Source organism: Danio rerio, chromosome 23 (genome assembly GCF_049306965.1).
Source record: "Danio rerio strain Tuebingen ecotype United States chromosome 23, GRCz12tu, whole genome shotgun sequence".
NCBI classification, from domain to species: domain Eukaryota; kingdom Metazoa; phylum Chordata; class Actinopteri; order Cypriniformes; family Danionidae; genus Danio; species Danio rerio.
Genome location: NC_133198.1, coordinates 27,178,592 through 27,197,057, shown reverse-complemented (window position 1 = coordinate 27,197,057; position 18,466 = coordinate 27,178,592). Strand labels below are relative to the sequence as shown.

Here is an 18,466-nt window from a genome sequence, read left to right as displayed (position 1 = left end):
AAAACTCTGACAATAAAACATCTTTTTTGGTGTGTATATTTATTTATTTTCAAACTTAAACTCACAACTAACATGAATAATGAAAAAATATTATAAAATCAAGTAAAAGGGGAGAAAATATCTCTTCAATTGATCAAAAAATGAAGAACAGGTTATGAATTATTAAACAACACACTCGTGGTGGTTTTTAAAATGCACAAAATTTCCCAATTCATAAGACAATTAAATCTATGGACATTCCCTCCCTCTGGTCTTATGATTAGATCACTGTGTTTAATAATAGCTAAAGCTCGCCGTCATGTGGCCAAAACAGAATCTACCGCGCATGCGCAGTTGTGCTTCACTCCCAGCCATTCGCTCGGCCACTATCAATCGATCAGAGAGCAGAAGATGGCGGCGAGACGAGACTGAGCGCTGAGATCGATCACCGAAACACTCGATTGGACGGACGAGCTGAACTCGGGGAAAGCTACAAACTTGTTCATTGTATAAGGTAAATAACTCCAAACACAACCCTGTCTACGGATAGTTTTAGGGCTATTCTTCTGATAAGTCTCTAAAGGGAGGCACGGCTAAAATAAGCAAAGAAAAGGCAGGATTACAGCCCGCCTCTGTCGACGCCATCTTGATCCAGTAGGGCCAGGCACGCTGAATTAATCCCGGAGCTGAGACAAACAGAGAGTGAGGGCTCATAATCAATCCGCAACATCGTCAATCATGATCGTGTTGTGGAATTGCGCAGTTTCTGTCTAATCACTCGACAAATTTACTTGCTTTACTGTTAATCAGTCATCATTGTGCTCGACGAGTCTCGGACTGATAACGATATATTGCATTACTGCAGGCCAAAAAGTCCCGTGCGATTTCGATATAAACCTATCTATGTCGCACATTAAAACACACGAACTGCTACATAATGATGTTTGTTTATTGAAGTGAGACATGATGTGTGCTGGATGATCAATGTCTATTTTAGAGTAATGCACATAAGATGGATACTTTTGTGTCGTGATGAGGTCTTAGAAATCTTTTGTTTTGACAGAAATATATGCCACATAAACAAACACATACACAGAATCAGGTTTACTGTTAACCGCTGTTAGCTTTACCGTTATAAATGCAAATATCTAATCATCAAAATTTTATACATATAAATGAAATAATTGTGTGTGTGTGTACACACTTATTTCTTATGTAGTGGTATGTTTTTTACATTTGTGCCATCATTCAGATTATTGGTCAGACATTTGTAAGTGAATTTTGCCAATAACCATATGTTAAGGTAAGAGCCAATTACAGATGTTTAACCAACGCCTGACCCCCGATTTGTTTAAATTCGTTTTAATGAAAGTTTATTTATATTGTGCTTCTCACAAGGGCGTAGAAGTAGCATGGACAGAGGGGACGTGTCCCCATCAATATCCACCTATTACTGAAATGTCCCTACAAATAATTTAATCGACCTCAAAATAAAGAAATGCTCTGTCACTTAGGCATGGGCCGGTATAAGATTCTGACGGTATGATAACCTTGGACAAAAATATCACGTTTGTACGGTATCACGGTTGTGATTACTTCTCTAAAATATGCTCTTTTTAAATGTCTGGGTAAAACCAAAAACTTTTCCCCCCTTTGAACACAATATATTTTATTTTAAGCCACATTTAAAATATTTTGGAACAGTAAACACTTCAAGCTAAATAATTCAAATGAATCATTTACTTCTGCTGTCTTCATTAGTTTCAAAAACACAGATTTCTTTAAAATTTAAAACGGCATCTTTTGATTTTTTTTTCTGCTGGAGATACTGTTGTCCTAAAAAACTAAAATTTTAATTTAAAAATATTACACCTTAGGAACGGTATAACAGAAAATTTTGACGGTTTTAAAACCTTTTGTTTAAAAGACTTTTCCAAATCGCTCCGCGGTATTCCTTGAAAATGGTTATCGTCCCATGCCCAGTCAACTCTAACACGTGCACCAAGTCAAGTTTCCTACTAGTTCATCTTAATACTACTAAGCAAAGCAGTGCAATTAATCAAAATTCAGTTTTGATTTTGGCCTCCATGATTATGAAAAATAATAATCAGGATAAAACTGTTAAATTACCTTACACACCTCTCTAAATTTTTCTACATTCATACCTCTTTAAAGCCCGACTGCAATAAAATCATGTAAATTGACTTTTGCAGCATGGGATGGGATTGTTATTTGTATTATTAAGTGTTTATTTTATATTATTGCGTACTTTAATCATGTTTTTAAAAGTGCGTAACAGAATTTGTGCTGTTCAATGCATGCGCTCTTGGGATGTATGTCCCCACCAATGTCAAAAGCAAATCTACTCCCTTGACTTCCTATAATAATAAATTATTTTTTAAAAATTATAATAAATTATAATAAATTGCATTCCAAAACAGACAGAAAAGCCATGTCTCTGCTTTAGAATAATAGCAACGGTATTATCTGTGTCAATGGGTCTATAGCAGACACAACTGTAAATTTAGTTTTAGAATAATAATATTATGCAGGTACTAAATGTAGGTATTCATGTGGAAATTAACCTAGAAATGACTGGATTCTGTAATAAAATTAAAAAATAACTTTCCAAACTGTGATATTTTTTTGTGAGCCTCAACATTAGTGAAATTAATTTCCCTCCTCATTTTCTTTTTATGATTAGATAATACTGCCCAAAGTGCCATACACAGTCAGTTATGGATTTTCCATGGCATAGTGGGAAAGTACTTGGGCAGCTGAATGAACAGCGTCAGCTGGGTCTTCTTTGTGACTGCACCTTTGTGGTGGACGGCGTAGACTTCAAGGCCCACAAAGCTGTGCTTGCAGCCTGTAGCTCTTACTTCCGCACTCTCTTTCTTGACCAGAAGGATGTTGTTCATCTTGATATCAGCAATGCTGCAGGTAGGCCTGCATTCCAATAGAGATGCTGTATTAATGGGATATATCACCCAAAACTCAAAGTTCTGTCATCATTTAATAATAATTAATAACTTCTTTTTTTAGTAGAACAAAAAAAAAACGAAATATGTGCCTATTTACTTTTATTTTATGGACAATACAAATACTGAAACATTTCTCAGCATATATTGTGCTACATAATGAAAATCTGGATATACATAGGCATGTCTAAGTAATAAGAGTTCAGTACGTGGAAATGGCGTTAGCTTGTTCTGGTTTAAATCCTGTGAGTGTAAAATCCTGGGGAAAACCAGACCAATCAGAACAAAACACTGACTCTGATCCTCATGGGATCATTAATATGTGCACCACAATGTTTTGTCACAATATTTCTTGTGAGATTACACTAATGATCATTTTCCCCACTTCTTTTTAAGTTTATCTAATCTTGTGTTAAACTTACTCTGTATCCGGGACTCTTATTTTGATAATGGGTGTTTTTTTAGAAAGAGTAAGCAGTTATGTGAAGCAGGCAGCCATACATGACCATGGACTCTCATACCTTTACAGCTTGTCAGAATGCAAAATGTAAGATATACAGGTTATTAACTTATTCAGTGCCACCAAGAATAGCACATGAATATTGTGAAATTTACTGTATATGTTTGTAATAAGACAACAAACACATTGAGTTTTGGGTGAATTTATTATCCCTCTAAACTGAAGTTTTCTGGTTAATTTTGTTGAATGAAATGTTATGGTTTCTATACATCTTCAATTGGTTATTGTTTTCTGTTGTTGTCTGATGGTTTGAATCTTTTCATCAGGTCTTGAGCAGGTTCTCGAGTTTATGTACACCGCAAAGCTAACTCTGAATGCTCAGAACATAGAGGACGTTCTTGCTGTTGCTACTTTCCTTCAAATGCAAGAAATTGTCAATGCTTGTTCAGCTTTTCAGTCTTTGACCGTCTCGTCTGCACCCAAGCCTGGTAAGTCTGGACTCTCAAAAGCCATTGTTTAAGATGTACACAATTTTATTTCTCATTTGTGTTCATGTGCGTAGTAGTAACCGAGCCTTTGGAGGAACAAACAAAATCTGTGAAGAAACCAGAGGAGCCGGACAGTCATTCAGTGACTCAAAAAGCAGGTCCTGAAGAAAAAGAAGCTCAATCACAGTCAAAAACAGAAGAAACCCACGAGGCTGTGAGTAACGTGGCTGAGAAGCAAAGCACAAAGACTCTGAGAGCTGTCAGCAAAATTAGTGGACCATTGAAAACGAGACAGAAAGATTCCAAGAGTGAAAGTGAGGCAGAAAGAGCCACAAAAGAGCTCCCACAATTCCAAGATGACCCTAATGATGCAGACTACACGCCTAGTTAGTGCTAATTCTGTTCTCTAAGTGCTTTCTTGATAATGTTGAGTAATTTCTCAGTACTTTTCGTGACACTTTACTGCTTTTACAGAACTGTCTCAGAGAATGGTGGCTAAACGGTCTGTTGTCAGCACAAGGAGAAGCAAGTCAAAATATGCAACTGTTCACACGGCCGCAGAAGGTAAATTCTGTCTTGTAAAACAATTGATAAAACTTGATATTTAACTCACAATTTTAAGGTTTAAGGTTTTATTTAAAAATATATATATATTAATTAAATGTATATAATGTATATAATCAGGCAGGGTATTTCTAAACATATCCTTCTGTAAAACTTTCAGAATATATAAAAATAAAACTGAAGTTTGGTTTATATGAGAGCTACTGTAGTGGACATTTATGGCTCACTTAAAGAGAAAAAACTCATTTTGAGAAAACAACCTTTAAAATTAGTTTATATTATAATTCATATACAATTCTAATTTAAATGTACAATCTACAGATAAAGTGTGAAAAACGTAACACTTAAAGAGCCATGACACCCCCCACTTTCGGTTAAAGTCTACTTCAGAATTTTTTCAAAAGATGCATGATTAATGGGCGTGGAGCTCCGCGAGCATCGGGCAGGAGTGGGCGTGGCCAGCAGGGGCGAAGGGGAGCGAATAACTGTTGATGACAGTTAGCTCACAAACTGAGACACAAACCGTGAGGAGACGCATGAGTTTATAGTTTACAACGTTAAAATGCAAAGAAATAAATAGTAATTTAATGCCCTGCAACATTTGTTATTCGTAATTTCATATACACATAACCACAATTTATATCATTATAAAGATAAGTGTGTTTATGTAAACACTATAAATGAGGATTCTCCCTTGATCCCTGTGTCTAAATTATAGATCTTGAATGCAGACTCAGCGCAGCAGGTCTCCTGACGTGTCTATTTTAATCATTAGCCCTGCTGGTAATATAGAGGATTTAGGCAAACACTGCAGCACGGCGATGTGTCTGAATGTGAACGAACTCCTGATAAAAGTCAACGTCCGCCATTCTTCAATTCTCGCACTACTCTCCCGACAAAAATGCTTGCAGCACACACAGAGCTTTGCTGTATGATCAGCCCTGACAGGATCGCGGGGAAAAAACATGCAACAAACCCCGTGGATCATGGAAACAAACACATACGAGCCTTCATGAACAGCTACGTGCCGTTGGTCTGTGTCTCACAGCTTGCTTGAAACTGGCAGGTCTGCCTTCGGAAAGCACGCTCTCATGAATAATTAAGCTGCCGGCTCTTCTCATAGGATAAGAAAACTCCGCTATGAATCATAATGAGAAACCGACGCGTCATCATTGCACTTGCAGTTTTGCGCTACGTCGCCGATTTTGATCCCTCCCCAAAAATCATTTTGAACCCGGAAGCTGAAATTAGCTGACAAAAGCTCAAAATTATCCAGTTTTCCCCACAATTAAAGCTGACAGGTGCTAACATTGTCTTAACTGATGCTCAACACACACAAATCTGTTAATATATAAAAAAAGTTCTCCAGGGTGTCCTGAACCTTTAAAAGTGCACTTTTGATGTTTTCTTAAAGGGTCATGAAATACCGAAACACATTTTTTGAGGTGTTGACAGTCATATATGTGTCCCACGTTGCTAAAAACACCATTAGGACATATATTTTACAAAAAAGTGAAAATTGGTCGAGCAAATTCGTTCTTCTAGTTTGAAAAGAAATTTTGAAGCAACGTCATGGTGATTAGATCATTGTGTAAATTCCAGCGTGTAGACTGGCTGTCTGTACCAGCGAGTACAACGTGACGTCTTTGAGCTATCATCATTAATTCAGGAGAAAAGCTTGGCTCGAACCAATCAGCTTGCTCTATTGTGAATGAGGATTTCAACTTTATTAATATGCATGACATAGCTTCGAAGACTTCGAAGACACATAGCAAGACACACATGCTCATACATAGTGTAGACACGCAGGCAGACACACACACACACACACACACACACACACACACACACACACACACAGAGACACGAGGCTTTGCTGATGAAGTGAATCTGAAGTGAATCGCTGTACTTCATCTGCATCTGTGTTTGTTTTACTTCTGTTTCTTTTTATGTAAACCCTTCCCTCTTTTGCCACTCGACACTCCCACCTGAACAAAGCTGGGCTCAACCACTTTCCTGACTTTTATCAAACTAGAGGTGTGGAAACACCCTGCTGAGACAGGGGGGTTCATGGCCCTTTAACATTAGAATAATAAAAATAAAATACTTTATTAAATCCAAAAAGGCCAATATCTAAAAAAACAACAAGTTTTTTTACCTGCAGTTCATGTGTTTTGCTAATAGTCAATGATGGTGAAGAAAGTGTGTCTAAAGTTGAGAGTATGGTAGAAGAAGAGAATGAAGATGATGGAGGAGAAGAAGACCTGGAGGACGATCAGACAGACGGAGAAGAAGAGATGGAGACAGAAGATGGAGAAATGATGGATTCAGAGGATAGGAAATTTGCGATTGGGGCCGAGCGCACAGAGTCCAGATCATATGGGTCCATTACACACAAATGTGAGGTACGGGATTCTGTTATTTTGTTATCCTTATTATAAAACAGATAGTTCCAGACCCTGATTTTGATTCATGTTCGAAGCTGTTGTAAATTACTCTACAAACACACCTGTGACCCCATTACGCCAATTTTTACTGTGCTGCTGCAAATGTGTGTTGCTTGGCAACAAACTGATCTCAGAAGTACATTTCTTGGTAGGCAAATTATTTTTTTCAATATCATTACATTTTTGTTGCTGTAGATTTTATATATATATATATATATATATATATATATATATATATATATATATATATATATATATATATATATTAATTAATGTTTATATTTATATTTAATATTTTAAAAGTATTAAAAAAATATTTTCATGAAAAAACAATTTTATAAACAATAAGCCCTGTGAAAGTGTGGTTTACAGAACAAAAGTGATTGTAAATGTATACTTATGTCAAAAACATGTTAATCTGTTTAAAAAAAATCTTTACAAAAAAATCTCTTTTTTTCTGTAGAATTTTGTGACGATAAAGACTGCAGTAATTATGCTGAAAATTCAGATTTGAATCACAGGAATAATGTACATTTTATATACATATTAAAAAATGTAACAATGTTTTATTATATATTTTTAATTGAGCAAACACGGCCTTAGTGGAGATAATACTTCTTTTTAAAAACATTTTAAAAATGGGAAAATCCCCAAAATAAAATTAATATATTAAAAATAATGTGTGTATTATTAGATTTTGAAATGATGAAATATGCTTTTTAATTGTACATCTATGAAAAGAATTCAGAGGCCACGTTAAAAAATTCCAGCTTCTCTGGATGTATTTGATTGATCTGTTTTAGCAAAGGCTAATATTTGCTTTATTCTTTAGTAAGGTATTTAGAGTTAGGCACTTAGATTTGTAAATGTTTGTAATTAAGAATCAAGTTTATTCCACCAAGAACATATTTAAAAAAAATTATGAAGTTGAAACACTGGTATTGTGTCGTCTGAAATGGATATAAACTTGTCTGAAAACATGGGATTTTTTATTATTTTACTCCAATTTATTTTGTATTTTTAATTTGTAAGAAATGCTATCAGTGGTTTACAGAATAAAACAAAAAGTATGCTCTACTCAAACTTAAATAAAATTTGTAAACTTGTTACAGTAATTTTCAAATGGTCTCTTCAATTTTTTTTACCATACCTGTATATTTGTCCTGTAAGATTTACTAGTATTTTAACATATTTTAATAATGGTATTCTGTTTCTTGCAGGACTGTGGCAAGAAGTTTACACACACAGGCAACTTTAAGCGTCACATGCGCATTCACACTGGAGAGAAACCATTCACCTGCAGAGACTGTAACAAAGCCTTCTCAGACCCAGCGGCCTGCAAAGCTCACGAGAAAACACACAGGTCAGCACTAGATCTTTCATTATCTACCTTTTTCCCCATGATGCTATGGCTTTCATTCTATAGGTTGTAATTTCCTGTTTGAGAAACTTTCCTTCAAGGTTGTGCGACAAGTAATCCATATCATTTGTGAAAACGAAGTGTATGTTTTGTGTTTTGATTTTTATCCATCATGAAAACAATGTAAAGTATGTTTTTTTTAACATTATATTTACATCACTTGCACATCTGTGGCCAAAGCTCTTTTTAGTTCATCATGTTTTGATTATTGTCCTCCAGATGATTTTTTTTCTTCATTTTCTCACCATTACATTATATTTTTGGGGGTTATTTGTGGTATGCTGAAAGTTATTTAAGTCGAATAAGTTTTCGTTTAATTATACTTAATAGATGAGTTGTGAGGAAAATAATAACATGTGACTCTAGCCAGTTTTAAAACACTTTACTGATTGTTTATAGCTGCTCCTATAATTCATTGAAAATATCATGGGGCATGGGAAAAAGGTGGATACATAAAACCATATTTACAGCACTGTGCAGTTTTTTCTCACACAAGTTCCTACGCAATAATAATAATCATTTCTGTTCCTGCAGTCCTGTAAAGCCGTACTGTTGCTCCACATGTGGAAAGAGTTACAGACAGATCAGTCTGCTGAACCTGCACAGAAAGCGGCACACAGATGAAGCAAGATACAGCTGTGAGGACTGTGGAAAACTCTTCACCACTTCTGGAAACCTGAAGCGCCATCAGCTGGTGCACAGTGGAGAAAAACCTTACCAATGCGATCACTGCGACCGGGCCTTTTCTGACCCCACCGCAAAGATGAGGCACCTAGAGACCCATGACACTGACAAAGGGCACAAATGTCAACACTGTGACAAGAAATTCAACCAGGTTAGAAATCGGTTTAAACTAACGATAAACGTAAACCTTGTTGACTTTATAAATGTTGTATTAAAAGCCTTCAGAGAGGTATAATGATGTCATAATGATCATATTATACAAAAATCTTACAACAATTTGTCATTGTTTTTTTTTTAAATGAAAAAAATAAAAAATAAATAATATTATTTGTATTTTTTATATTCAATTTTGTTAGAAACCATTAATTTGATTGAAATTGACTGTATAATTTTACTTTTTGTCTTCAGTAAATTCTGTTGTATAGAACTTTCTGTACATTAAAAAAAACGTATCATGTTTTCCACACAGCATGTCTGTTTTTAACAGTGATGATGCGACTTCTGACGTCATTTCATGTGAAACTGAAGACGGGAGTAGTGATGTTGAAAATTTTGCTTTGCCGTTATAGCAATAAATGTAGTGTACTGTATATAAAAGAGCTATTTTAAATTGTTATAATGTTACATAATAATACTGTATTTTTTTTATCTAATGAATGCAACCTTTGTAAGCTTTATAGTTTATTTACATAATAGTTTCATTAATGTAATTTTAAATAAATTGCAACATTATATTATATTATATTATATTATATTACATTATATTTTATTATATTATATTATGGCGAGGCAGTGGCGCAGTAGGTAGTGCTGTCGCCTCACAGCAAGAAGGTCGCTGGGTCGCTGGTTTGAACCTCGGCTCAGTTGGCGTTTCTGTGTGGAGTTTGCATGTTCTCCCTGCCTTTGCGTGGGTTTCCTCCGGGTGCTCCGGTTTCCCCCACAGTCTAAAGACATGCGGTACAGGTGAATTGGGTAGGCTAAATTGTCCGTAGTGTATGAGTGTGTGTGTGAAGTGTGTGCGGATGTTTCCCAGAGATGGGTTGCGGCCGGAAGGGCATCCGCTGTGTAAAAACTTGCTGGATAAGTTGGCGGTTCAATTCGCTGTGGCGACCCCGGATTAATAAAGGGACTAAGCCGACAAGAAAATGAATGAATGAATGAATGAATGAATGAATGAAATTATATTATATTATATTATATTATATTATATTATATTATATTATATTATATTATATTATATTATATTATATTATATACTAGAGTGTTTCCTCTAGGATTTTTTTTCCAACTGGGATGGCAGGCCTTTTATACAGATCTTCCAACTAACTATGGCATTATTTCAATGACAAATGTCATGAGCACACATATATATATATATATATATTTATATATATATATATATATATATGTATATATATATATATATACATATACGCTCTCAAATATACACTGCTCAAGCGCAGATTTTCTTGTGCACTCTCAAATAAACGCTGCTGAAGTGCGATTCAGTGCGTTTATGTAACTACTGACTAGTATGTCTCTAGCAAGATAAATTAATTTATGCAGAACTATAGACCTTTATCTATAATAAAGTTTAATTATGGAAAATGTGTTCATTACAACTAAAAGCTACGTTGTGTTTGCTGGCCTTACGCATTGCGCAGCACTTTCAGTCGCACAGCACTACTCCGATTACAGAACAGTTTGCTCTGTTATGATTCGCTTACATTTTAATACGTTTTGGTGCGAGTATAACCTGTTATGAAATAACAATAACAACTGAAGGTTTTGAATGAGAAGCTGTAATGTAGCGGTGGTGGGAATGAATTTTGGTGTGGTGCTCCGCCATGAAAGAATAAATGTAGTGGTAACTATATATTATATTATATTATATTATATTATATTATATTATATTATATTATATTATATTATATTATGTAATATTATATTATATTATATGCAGATACTCTTTAGCATTATAACACAATATATATATATATATATATATATATATATATATATATATATATATATATATATATATATATATATATATATATATATATATTTATTATTTTACTTTTTTTACTTTTTTTTTGAGGCAGAATGAGCGCAGCAATATATATATTTTTTTAATTCGTTTTTTTTTTTATAATACTGTTTAGGTGGGTAACCTGAAAGCACATCTAAAGATCCACATTGCGGATGGGCCACTGAAGTGTAAGGAGTGTGGGAAACAGTTCACCACCTCAGGTGAGATTCACACATCACAGATCCAGAGGCATGTTTCTTTTTGCACCCATATGTGCATTCATAGAGGAATTTTAATGTGTGTCCATCATCTGTTCACAGGAAACTTAAAGAGACACCTGCGTGTGCACAGTGGTGAGAAGCCGTTCATCTGTATGCACTGCCAGAGAGCCTTCGCCGACCCCGGGGCCCTGCAGAGACATGTTCGCATCCACACGGGTATATATGTCCATATTACACTTAAAAACTTAATTTCAAACATTTGGAGATATTCAGAAATACAATATATTATGATATTGAACATTTATCATATAAATAAATGCCCGATATTGTTATCTGTTATCTGTTGTTATTACACAATAAATGCACTATATAAATACACATTACATTACATTAAATACATTACATTATCTTGGGCACTTCAAAATACAATTAATAATTATTTATTGTATGAAATTTTTGATCACCCTTTAAGAAGAATAGCCGTAGTGTTTTTCACTGAACAAAATGCTTGAATTCTCAATCAACAAGCATATATAATATATTTTTATAAGTTAAAAGTTTTTTCTCAGTGATGGGTTGCAGCTGAAAAGGCATCTGCTGCATAAAACATATGCTGGATAAGTTGGCGACCCCAGATTAATAAAGGAACTAAGCTAATTAATTAAAGAAAATTTATAAATGAATGAATTTTTAGATTTTTTAAAGGCATTTTGTTCAACACTTAACTATAAAGTTCCATTTGTCAACATAGGTAATGAAACACAACTGACAATGAAAACTACTTGCAGAGCATTTATTAATTTAATCCTTTAATTGGCATCATAACTGCATGGTTGACCTTTTGTGCATAGGTTACTATTATAACAACAACCAAAACTGACACACATTGTCAGGAACAATTTATGCAAAGAAATTGATACATTTTTGGGCAATTTTTAGTTTCCTGAAAATTGCTGGAAGGAACTTACCGGTATTTTCAAAAAGGGCCTGTTCACACCGAAAAGTTGCTGGTAATTTTTCTGAAAGGTCTGTATGTTTGAAAAAGGCTAAAGTTTAGTTGTATTTGTTAAAATGACATTAACATTATAATGTCTGTAACAAATGAATCTCTTACAGTTGATGGACGTTAATGGATTATCTAACATTTACAATGAAAAGTGACTGTAAAGAGATGCCTATTGAAATTCTGTTCACTCTAAACCGATAATAGTATGTACAGTATAAGCAATGCTCAGATATGTAGTACGCTTTTACACCTGTTAAAGTCGCTTATTTCAAAATTGTGTTGCCGTTTCTTGCGATAAAAGTTTATGTGATATTTACACCGTCATATACCTTTTTCAATTAGTCTCTTTGTTACACTGTTTTAGGTGAAAAGCCCTGTCTGTGTCTGATTTGTGGAAAAGGCTTCACACAGGCCAGTTCACTCATCGCTCATGTTCGCCAGCACACCGGAGAGAAGCCATATGTGTGTGACCGCTGCGGCAAAAGGTAATTCAGACACAGCATCAATGATTTTACACAGATTCATAGTGGCACCAAATATTAAAATGTTTCAATCCCAACTCGTAGGTTTGTCCAGTCCAGCCAGCTAGCAAATCACATCCGTCACCATGACAACATCCGACCACACAAATGCCAAACCTGCAATAAAGCATTTGTCAACGTGGGCGATCTGTCAAAGCATATCATCATCCACACAGGTAAGATGTGACATTTTTATTGATTTAATGTCTCTTAACCTTTTCTCTCCTCTAATGGCTGTCACGATTATGTAATTTGCCTGACAATAAATGTGATTATTTTATTATTTTGATTATTAGTGGGTTAGTCTACCCAAAAATTTAAATTCTGTCAATAATTACTCATTCTCATGCCATTCCAAAACCCTGAGACATTTGTTCATCTTCAAAACACAAATAGATATATAAGATATTTTAGGTGAAATCAGAGCTCCCTCATCCTCCATACACAACAATGATCCCAAAAAGGTCCAGGCGCCAGTTGCACCCGCAGTGAGTAAGTTAAATCGTAACCTAGTTATAACTTAAAGGGACACAAAGTTACAACTTACACATTACTAAATATTTTTGTGTCGCACCACAGAACTTCGTTTAAACATAACGCTAGGTTTCAACTAAATATTACGACAGCCTCCCCCATGTATAACTGTAGAAAAGAGATGCCGGCGAGATTAGTTTACATTGAGGAGCCCCCGATCATAATGAAGAATGGTCTTCCTCTACTCGCAGCCCTAATTTCCTCCCAAATCTCGCATTCGTTTCCGTTTGTGAAAGGAGTTTAATTTTCTATTAAGGAGTGTTTTGTGTTATTGTAATTAAAACGAGAATGTATCCATTACTCAGAAATTGCTAATTCCTGCTCTTTTCATTTTCAAATATAGGATATAAAAATTTTTTTTGATAACTTTGTGTGTTTCGCAGCTCGTGATGCAGTTGTGTGCGTCTTCTGTTATTAGTGACTGACTGTAATTTTATGTGCTATAAAAACGTAATTTGTAATTTCACTTTCATAGGACAGTTATATATAGATGCATTAGTTGCAGAATTTTAAAGCAGTTTAACGATTTAAATGCTTCTTGCTTACGCATGACTTTACGTAGATCTTACGACCTACTAACCACTATTTGTCTTAATATCATGTGGTGCAACCGATATGAGAACAAATTTAGTTACGAACTAGCTAGTAGTTACAAAGCCCCTAGTGTAAACTTGACGTTGCAGTTTAAGAAAGAACTTGCGAACAGCTGATGCAACCCTATCCACAAACATACAAAAAACATTCCTTAGAACAGACAGGCATCCGGGTATACATCAATACACAAAACTCATGAAAGTGTGCCCTTTACTGGCACTGAGGAGAAGAAGTTGTTGAAAAATTTTTTTGTTTTGTTTTATTTTATCTAAAATATCTTAAATTGTGCTCCAAAAATGAACACTGATGATCTCTGAGGTTTGAATTGACATGATAATAAGAAATTTGACGGAATTCTTATTTTTGGGTGAACTACCCCTTTTATTGTCTGTTTTCAGGATTTGACAACTAATTGTCTGTTTTGTGGCTTTGTCAATGCTTTTTTTGTATGAACTAATTTGTATGAAATTTGTGTTATTTGAAAGATAATGGAAACCTGCTTATTGTTTATGTCTCCCCCTTGTGTCTATTAAAGGAATTGCAATAATCTACTTTGATTATTTATATGTATGTATACATCAGGGGTGGCCAACCCTGTTCCTGGAGAGCCACTGTCCTGCAGATTTCAGTTGCAACCCATATCAAACACACCTGCCTGTAATTATCACATGGTGTTCAGGTCCTTATTAATTGGTTCAGGTGTGTTTGATATGGGTAGCAACTGAAATCTGCAGGACGGTGGCTCTCCAGGAACAGGGTTGGCCACCCCTGGTATACATCATCAGACTGATATTTTAAAATCACAGCAGGCCTACTAATGACTTGCATTTTACAGGAGAGAAGCCTTTCCTGTGTGATAAATGTGGTCGAGGATTCAACCGTGTGGACAATCTGCGTTCGCATGTGAAGACGGTGCACCAGGGGAAGGCGGGCATGAAGAGACTTGTTGTGGCAGAGGATGACGACGGGGAGGACAAGCTGCTGGCAGACTCGAACCCGGACTCTGAGCTCGACAGTAATGAAGTCAACATCGTCACAGTTACTACAGATGATATTGTGACTTTGGCCACAGAGGCTCTGGCTGCTACTACTGTAGCACAGCTCACAGGTAAGCGAAGGCGAAAGAAATGCTAAGATAAAATGGTTTATTGCACAGTGATTTATAGAATAGTGGCTCCTAAAGGAATATATTATGGCTGTAAAAGAGTTTGTAAGAGATGCAGATGATATTTGTTTTACTTGACTCCTGTAGTGGTACCGGTCGCAGCTTCTGTATCTGCAGATGAAACCGAGGCACTAAAAGCAGAGATCACCAAAGCTGTGGAGAAAGTACAAGAAGCAGGTGAACAGTGCATAATTTATACACAATAATAGTAATCATTTTTAAAATCAAATAAATTCTTATAATGCTTTAAATACAATAAGTATGTAGGTTTTGATAAAGTGGGGTTTGAAAATTATAAAAATGTAAACAAAAGAATGTACTAAACACTATTTTTTTTAAAGTAACTACTACAATAACTTGTATATTTGTTTAGTTTTAATTTTTTATTTTAAAATATAGTCGTATTATTTCATGAGGACATAAATGTGATTATTATTGTAATTGTTTATAGTTACTAAAATATGTTTTTTATAAGTATGTAAATAGTATATATAAGTGTGTGTCTATATATGCTGTATATCTACTTTATAATTCATTCATTCATTTTTTTCGGCTTAGTCTCTTTATGAATCTGGGGTCGCCACAGCGGAATAAACCACCAACTTATCCAGCATATGTTTTACGCAGTGGATGCCCTTCCAGCTGCAATCCATCACTGGGAAACATTCATACACTCTCATTCACACACATGCACTATGGACAATTTAGCTTACCCAATTCACCTATAGGCCATGTTTTTGGACTTGTGGGGCAAACTGGAGCACTTGGAGGAAACCCAAGCCAACACAGGAAGAATATGCAAACTCCACACAGAATTGCCAACTAACCAAGCTGAGGCTCGAACCAGCGACCTTCTTGCTGTGAGACGATAGTGCTACCCATTTCGCCGCTGTGATGCCGATTTCTAAAATATAAACGAAAAATGCTCAATTCTAAACTAAGAATTGTAAAATGTAAACTTGATATTATTATACATTATAAACTCAGAACACAGAAGAATTAAGACAAAATACAAACATAAACTCTGAATTTTAAAATGGGGACAGAATGTTCAAATATAAACTCAGAATTTAACAAACAGAATTCTAAAATATGAACCGCGGATTTTAAATGATTCTAAATTAATAAACTCAGAATTGCAAAATAAAAGTTTGACTTCAAAATTCTGAACTTCAAAATCTAAAATAGAATTCCAAAATATGCTCTGAGATATCTGAAACAAACCGAGAATTCTGAAATGTAGAATTCCCAAACTCCTATGTAGAATTGTAATCTATAAACTAGGGTGACATGGTGGCTCAGTGGTTAGCACTGTCACTTCACAGCAAGAAGGTCGCTGGTTCAAGTCCCATTTCGAGGCATTTCTGTGTGGAGTTTGCATGTTCTCCCCGTGTCAGCGTGGGTTTCCTCCGGGTGCTCCGGTTTCCCCCACAGTCCAAAGACATGCGATTGAGGTGAATTGAGTAAACAAAATTGTATGTAGTGTATGTGTGTGAATGAGTGTGAATGGATGTTTCCCAGACAGTACTGCAGGGTTGCAGCTGGAGGGGTATCCGCAGTGTGAAAGAAATGCTGGATAATTTGGCGGTTAATTCTGCTGTGGCGACCCCTGATTAATCAAGGGACTAAGCTGAAGGAATATTATGAATAAAACTATATTTAAGATTAATGAGAGGATTGAGAGTAATTATCATATCATATTGTCCCTGAAACACCTTGTTACTCTATTCCTGCAGATCCCAACACACAGATTCTGTATGCATGTGACTCGTGTGGAGAGAAGTTTCTGGATGCCAGTTCTCTGGCTCAGCACGTGCGCATTCACACCGCTCAGGCCCTGGTCATGTTTCAGGCAGACTCAGACTTCTACCAGCAGTACACCGGAGACGCCACATGGCAAACCACCGAGCAGGTCATCCAGGGAGGAGAGCTTCTGTTCAGGACACGCGACGAGGAGAGCGAGGAAGCCCAACCAGAGTCTCAGATGGACGGGGCAGAGGTGGAGAGCGAGGATGGGGCTGAAAAAGTGCACTCTGAAAGCCAACAGCAGTGAGGAGATTCAGGTCTGAATCCATAATAGATCCACATGGAATTGAATCTGTCACAAAGTGTAATATTTGTCATCAGAGGGATGGTTATTATCATTTATCATGCTGTAATAAAACGCATTCATATTTAGAAAATATGAGCAAGATGAAATATAATATCCCAAATCAAAAGAAATGTGTGTACAGCATATTGAAATTCTATTGTATAGTGCTAATTATATAAAACAGGATCAGATAAATGTACTTAAATGAACAAAATGTAATTTATGCTGATCGTCAAAACTTTTAACATACTGTCGTCACCCTATATATGTCTTCTGTGCATCACACTATTGTAAACTGTGTTAGGTAAGATGAGTTCCACATAACCGTGTCCTACAAGTTTCAGTTTTAACCCAGCTATCAGGCTTTATTTATTAGTAATGATTCTGTTGGTATAGAGTTTAGTCACTTTCCGCTTTGGTCATTATTGTTTTCTGAAGATGTAGAAGCTGAAACAATTCTCTAAATAAACACTGCATTTATTTTACATGAACATATTGCAAGAGGCTCATTTATCTTATTTAATGCACTCTTTAAAAAATGGACTTTAAAATATATATGATTTTTAGATTGATGTGTGTTGCAGTCAACCTTTCAAAGCTTTCATTATCTACACTGCCATCCAACTATTTACATTTTGCCTTCACTCTTTGCATTTTAGTATATCACACCCCTCCCCCTCCATGCTGAATGATAGCATTTAAAAAAAACGTGTATTACAAATACTTTTGTGCTCAATTGAGTCTTATGATTTGTTATTCCAGAAAAATATATGTACATAAACTATTCAGGACAAAATTAAAGTGATAATTTTATTCTCTTGAACCCACAGTTTGAAAATGGACTGTCTTTTATTTGTTATTTTTTAAATGTGAAATAGGGCATATTCCTGCTTTAAGCACAATATAGGTAACTTTGGATGGAAACACAGCAATTGTCAGATACTTTAGATACTCTGTTGAAGTTTATTGAGCAAACCATTTGATTCTGTATACAATACTTGCTTAATTAAAATAGTGTATTACATATACTACATAACAAGCCAAATCAGTTTAAAGTTAGCAATTTAATGATTTGTTTAAGGGGTATTCCATCTAATTTACTCACCCTCTGGTCATCTAGAAGTTTAAAATTTAATGAAAATTTATTTTCATTCACCATTAGAATATGTTAGCACATCGAGAAAAAAAACATATATACAAGACATATATGAACATATGTATGTATGTGTGTGTGTGTGTGTGTGTGTGTGTGTGTGTGTGTGTGTGTGTGTGTGTGTG

The 18,466-nt window shown here is 35.3% G+C and overlaps 1 protein-coding gene across 4 annotated transcripts; it reads left to right on the top strand.

Annotated features, from left to right (window-relative positions):
• Positions 1–377: 377 nt before the first annotated feature.
• On the top strand, positions 378–17,679 carry zbtb17 (zinc finger and BTB domain containing 17). Of its 4 annotated transcripts, none has more exons than XM_009296916.4 (15): positions 378–493; positions 2,684–2,922; positions 3,747–3,908; positions 3,986–4,294; positions 4,383–4,472; positions 6,657–6,877; positions 8,140–8,282; positions 8,874–9,174; positions 11,189–11,276; positions 11,376–11,492; positions 12,647–12,767; positions 12,849–12,979; positions 14,767–15,039; positions 15,184–15,273; positions 16,833–17,679. In XM_009296916.4, the coding sequence occupies exons 2-15, from the start codon at positions 2,718–2,720 to the stop codon at positions 17,147–17,149; spliced, it is 2,568 nt and encodes an 855-aa protein (XP_009295191.1). In that variant the 5' UTR covers positions 378–493; positions 2,684–2,717; the 3' UTR covers positions 17,150–17,679. The 4 variants fall into 4 exon arrangements, with proteins under 4 accessions (XP_009295191.1, XP_003201251.1, XP_073795097.1 ...); XM_003201203.6 differs by having other exon boundaries at positions 3,983–4,294; XM_073938996.1 differs by lacking the exons at positions 378–493; positions 2,684–2,922 and adding an exon at positions 3,450–3,507.
• Positions 17,680–18,466: the final 787 nt, after the last annotated feature.

What these genes read in the sequence shown, in the direction of transcription:
- zbtb17 (XM_003201203.6), top strand. Translation starts at nt 2,718, where the DNA reads ATGGATTTTCCATGGCATAGTGGGAAAGTACTTGGGCAGCTGAATGAA. An exon ending in CTCGTCTGCACCCAAGCCTG is followed by an intron (nt 3,909 to 3,982) that starts GTAAGTCTGGAC and finishes TCATGTGCGTAG; the next exon opens with TAGTAACCGAGCCTTTGGAG. An exon ending in CCATTACACACAAATGTGAG is followed by an intron (nt 6,878 to 8,139) that starts GTACGGGATTCT and finishes TGTTTCTTGCAG; the next exon opens with GACTGTGGCAAGAAGTTTAC.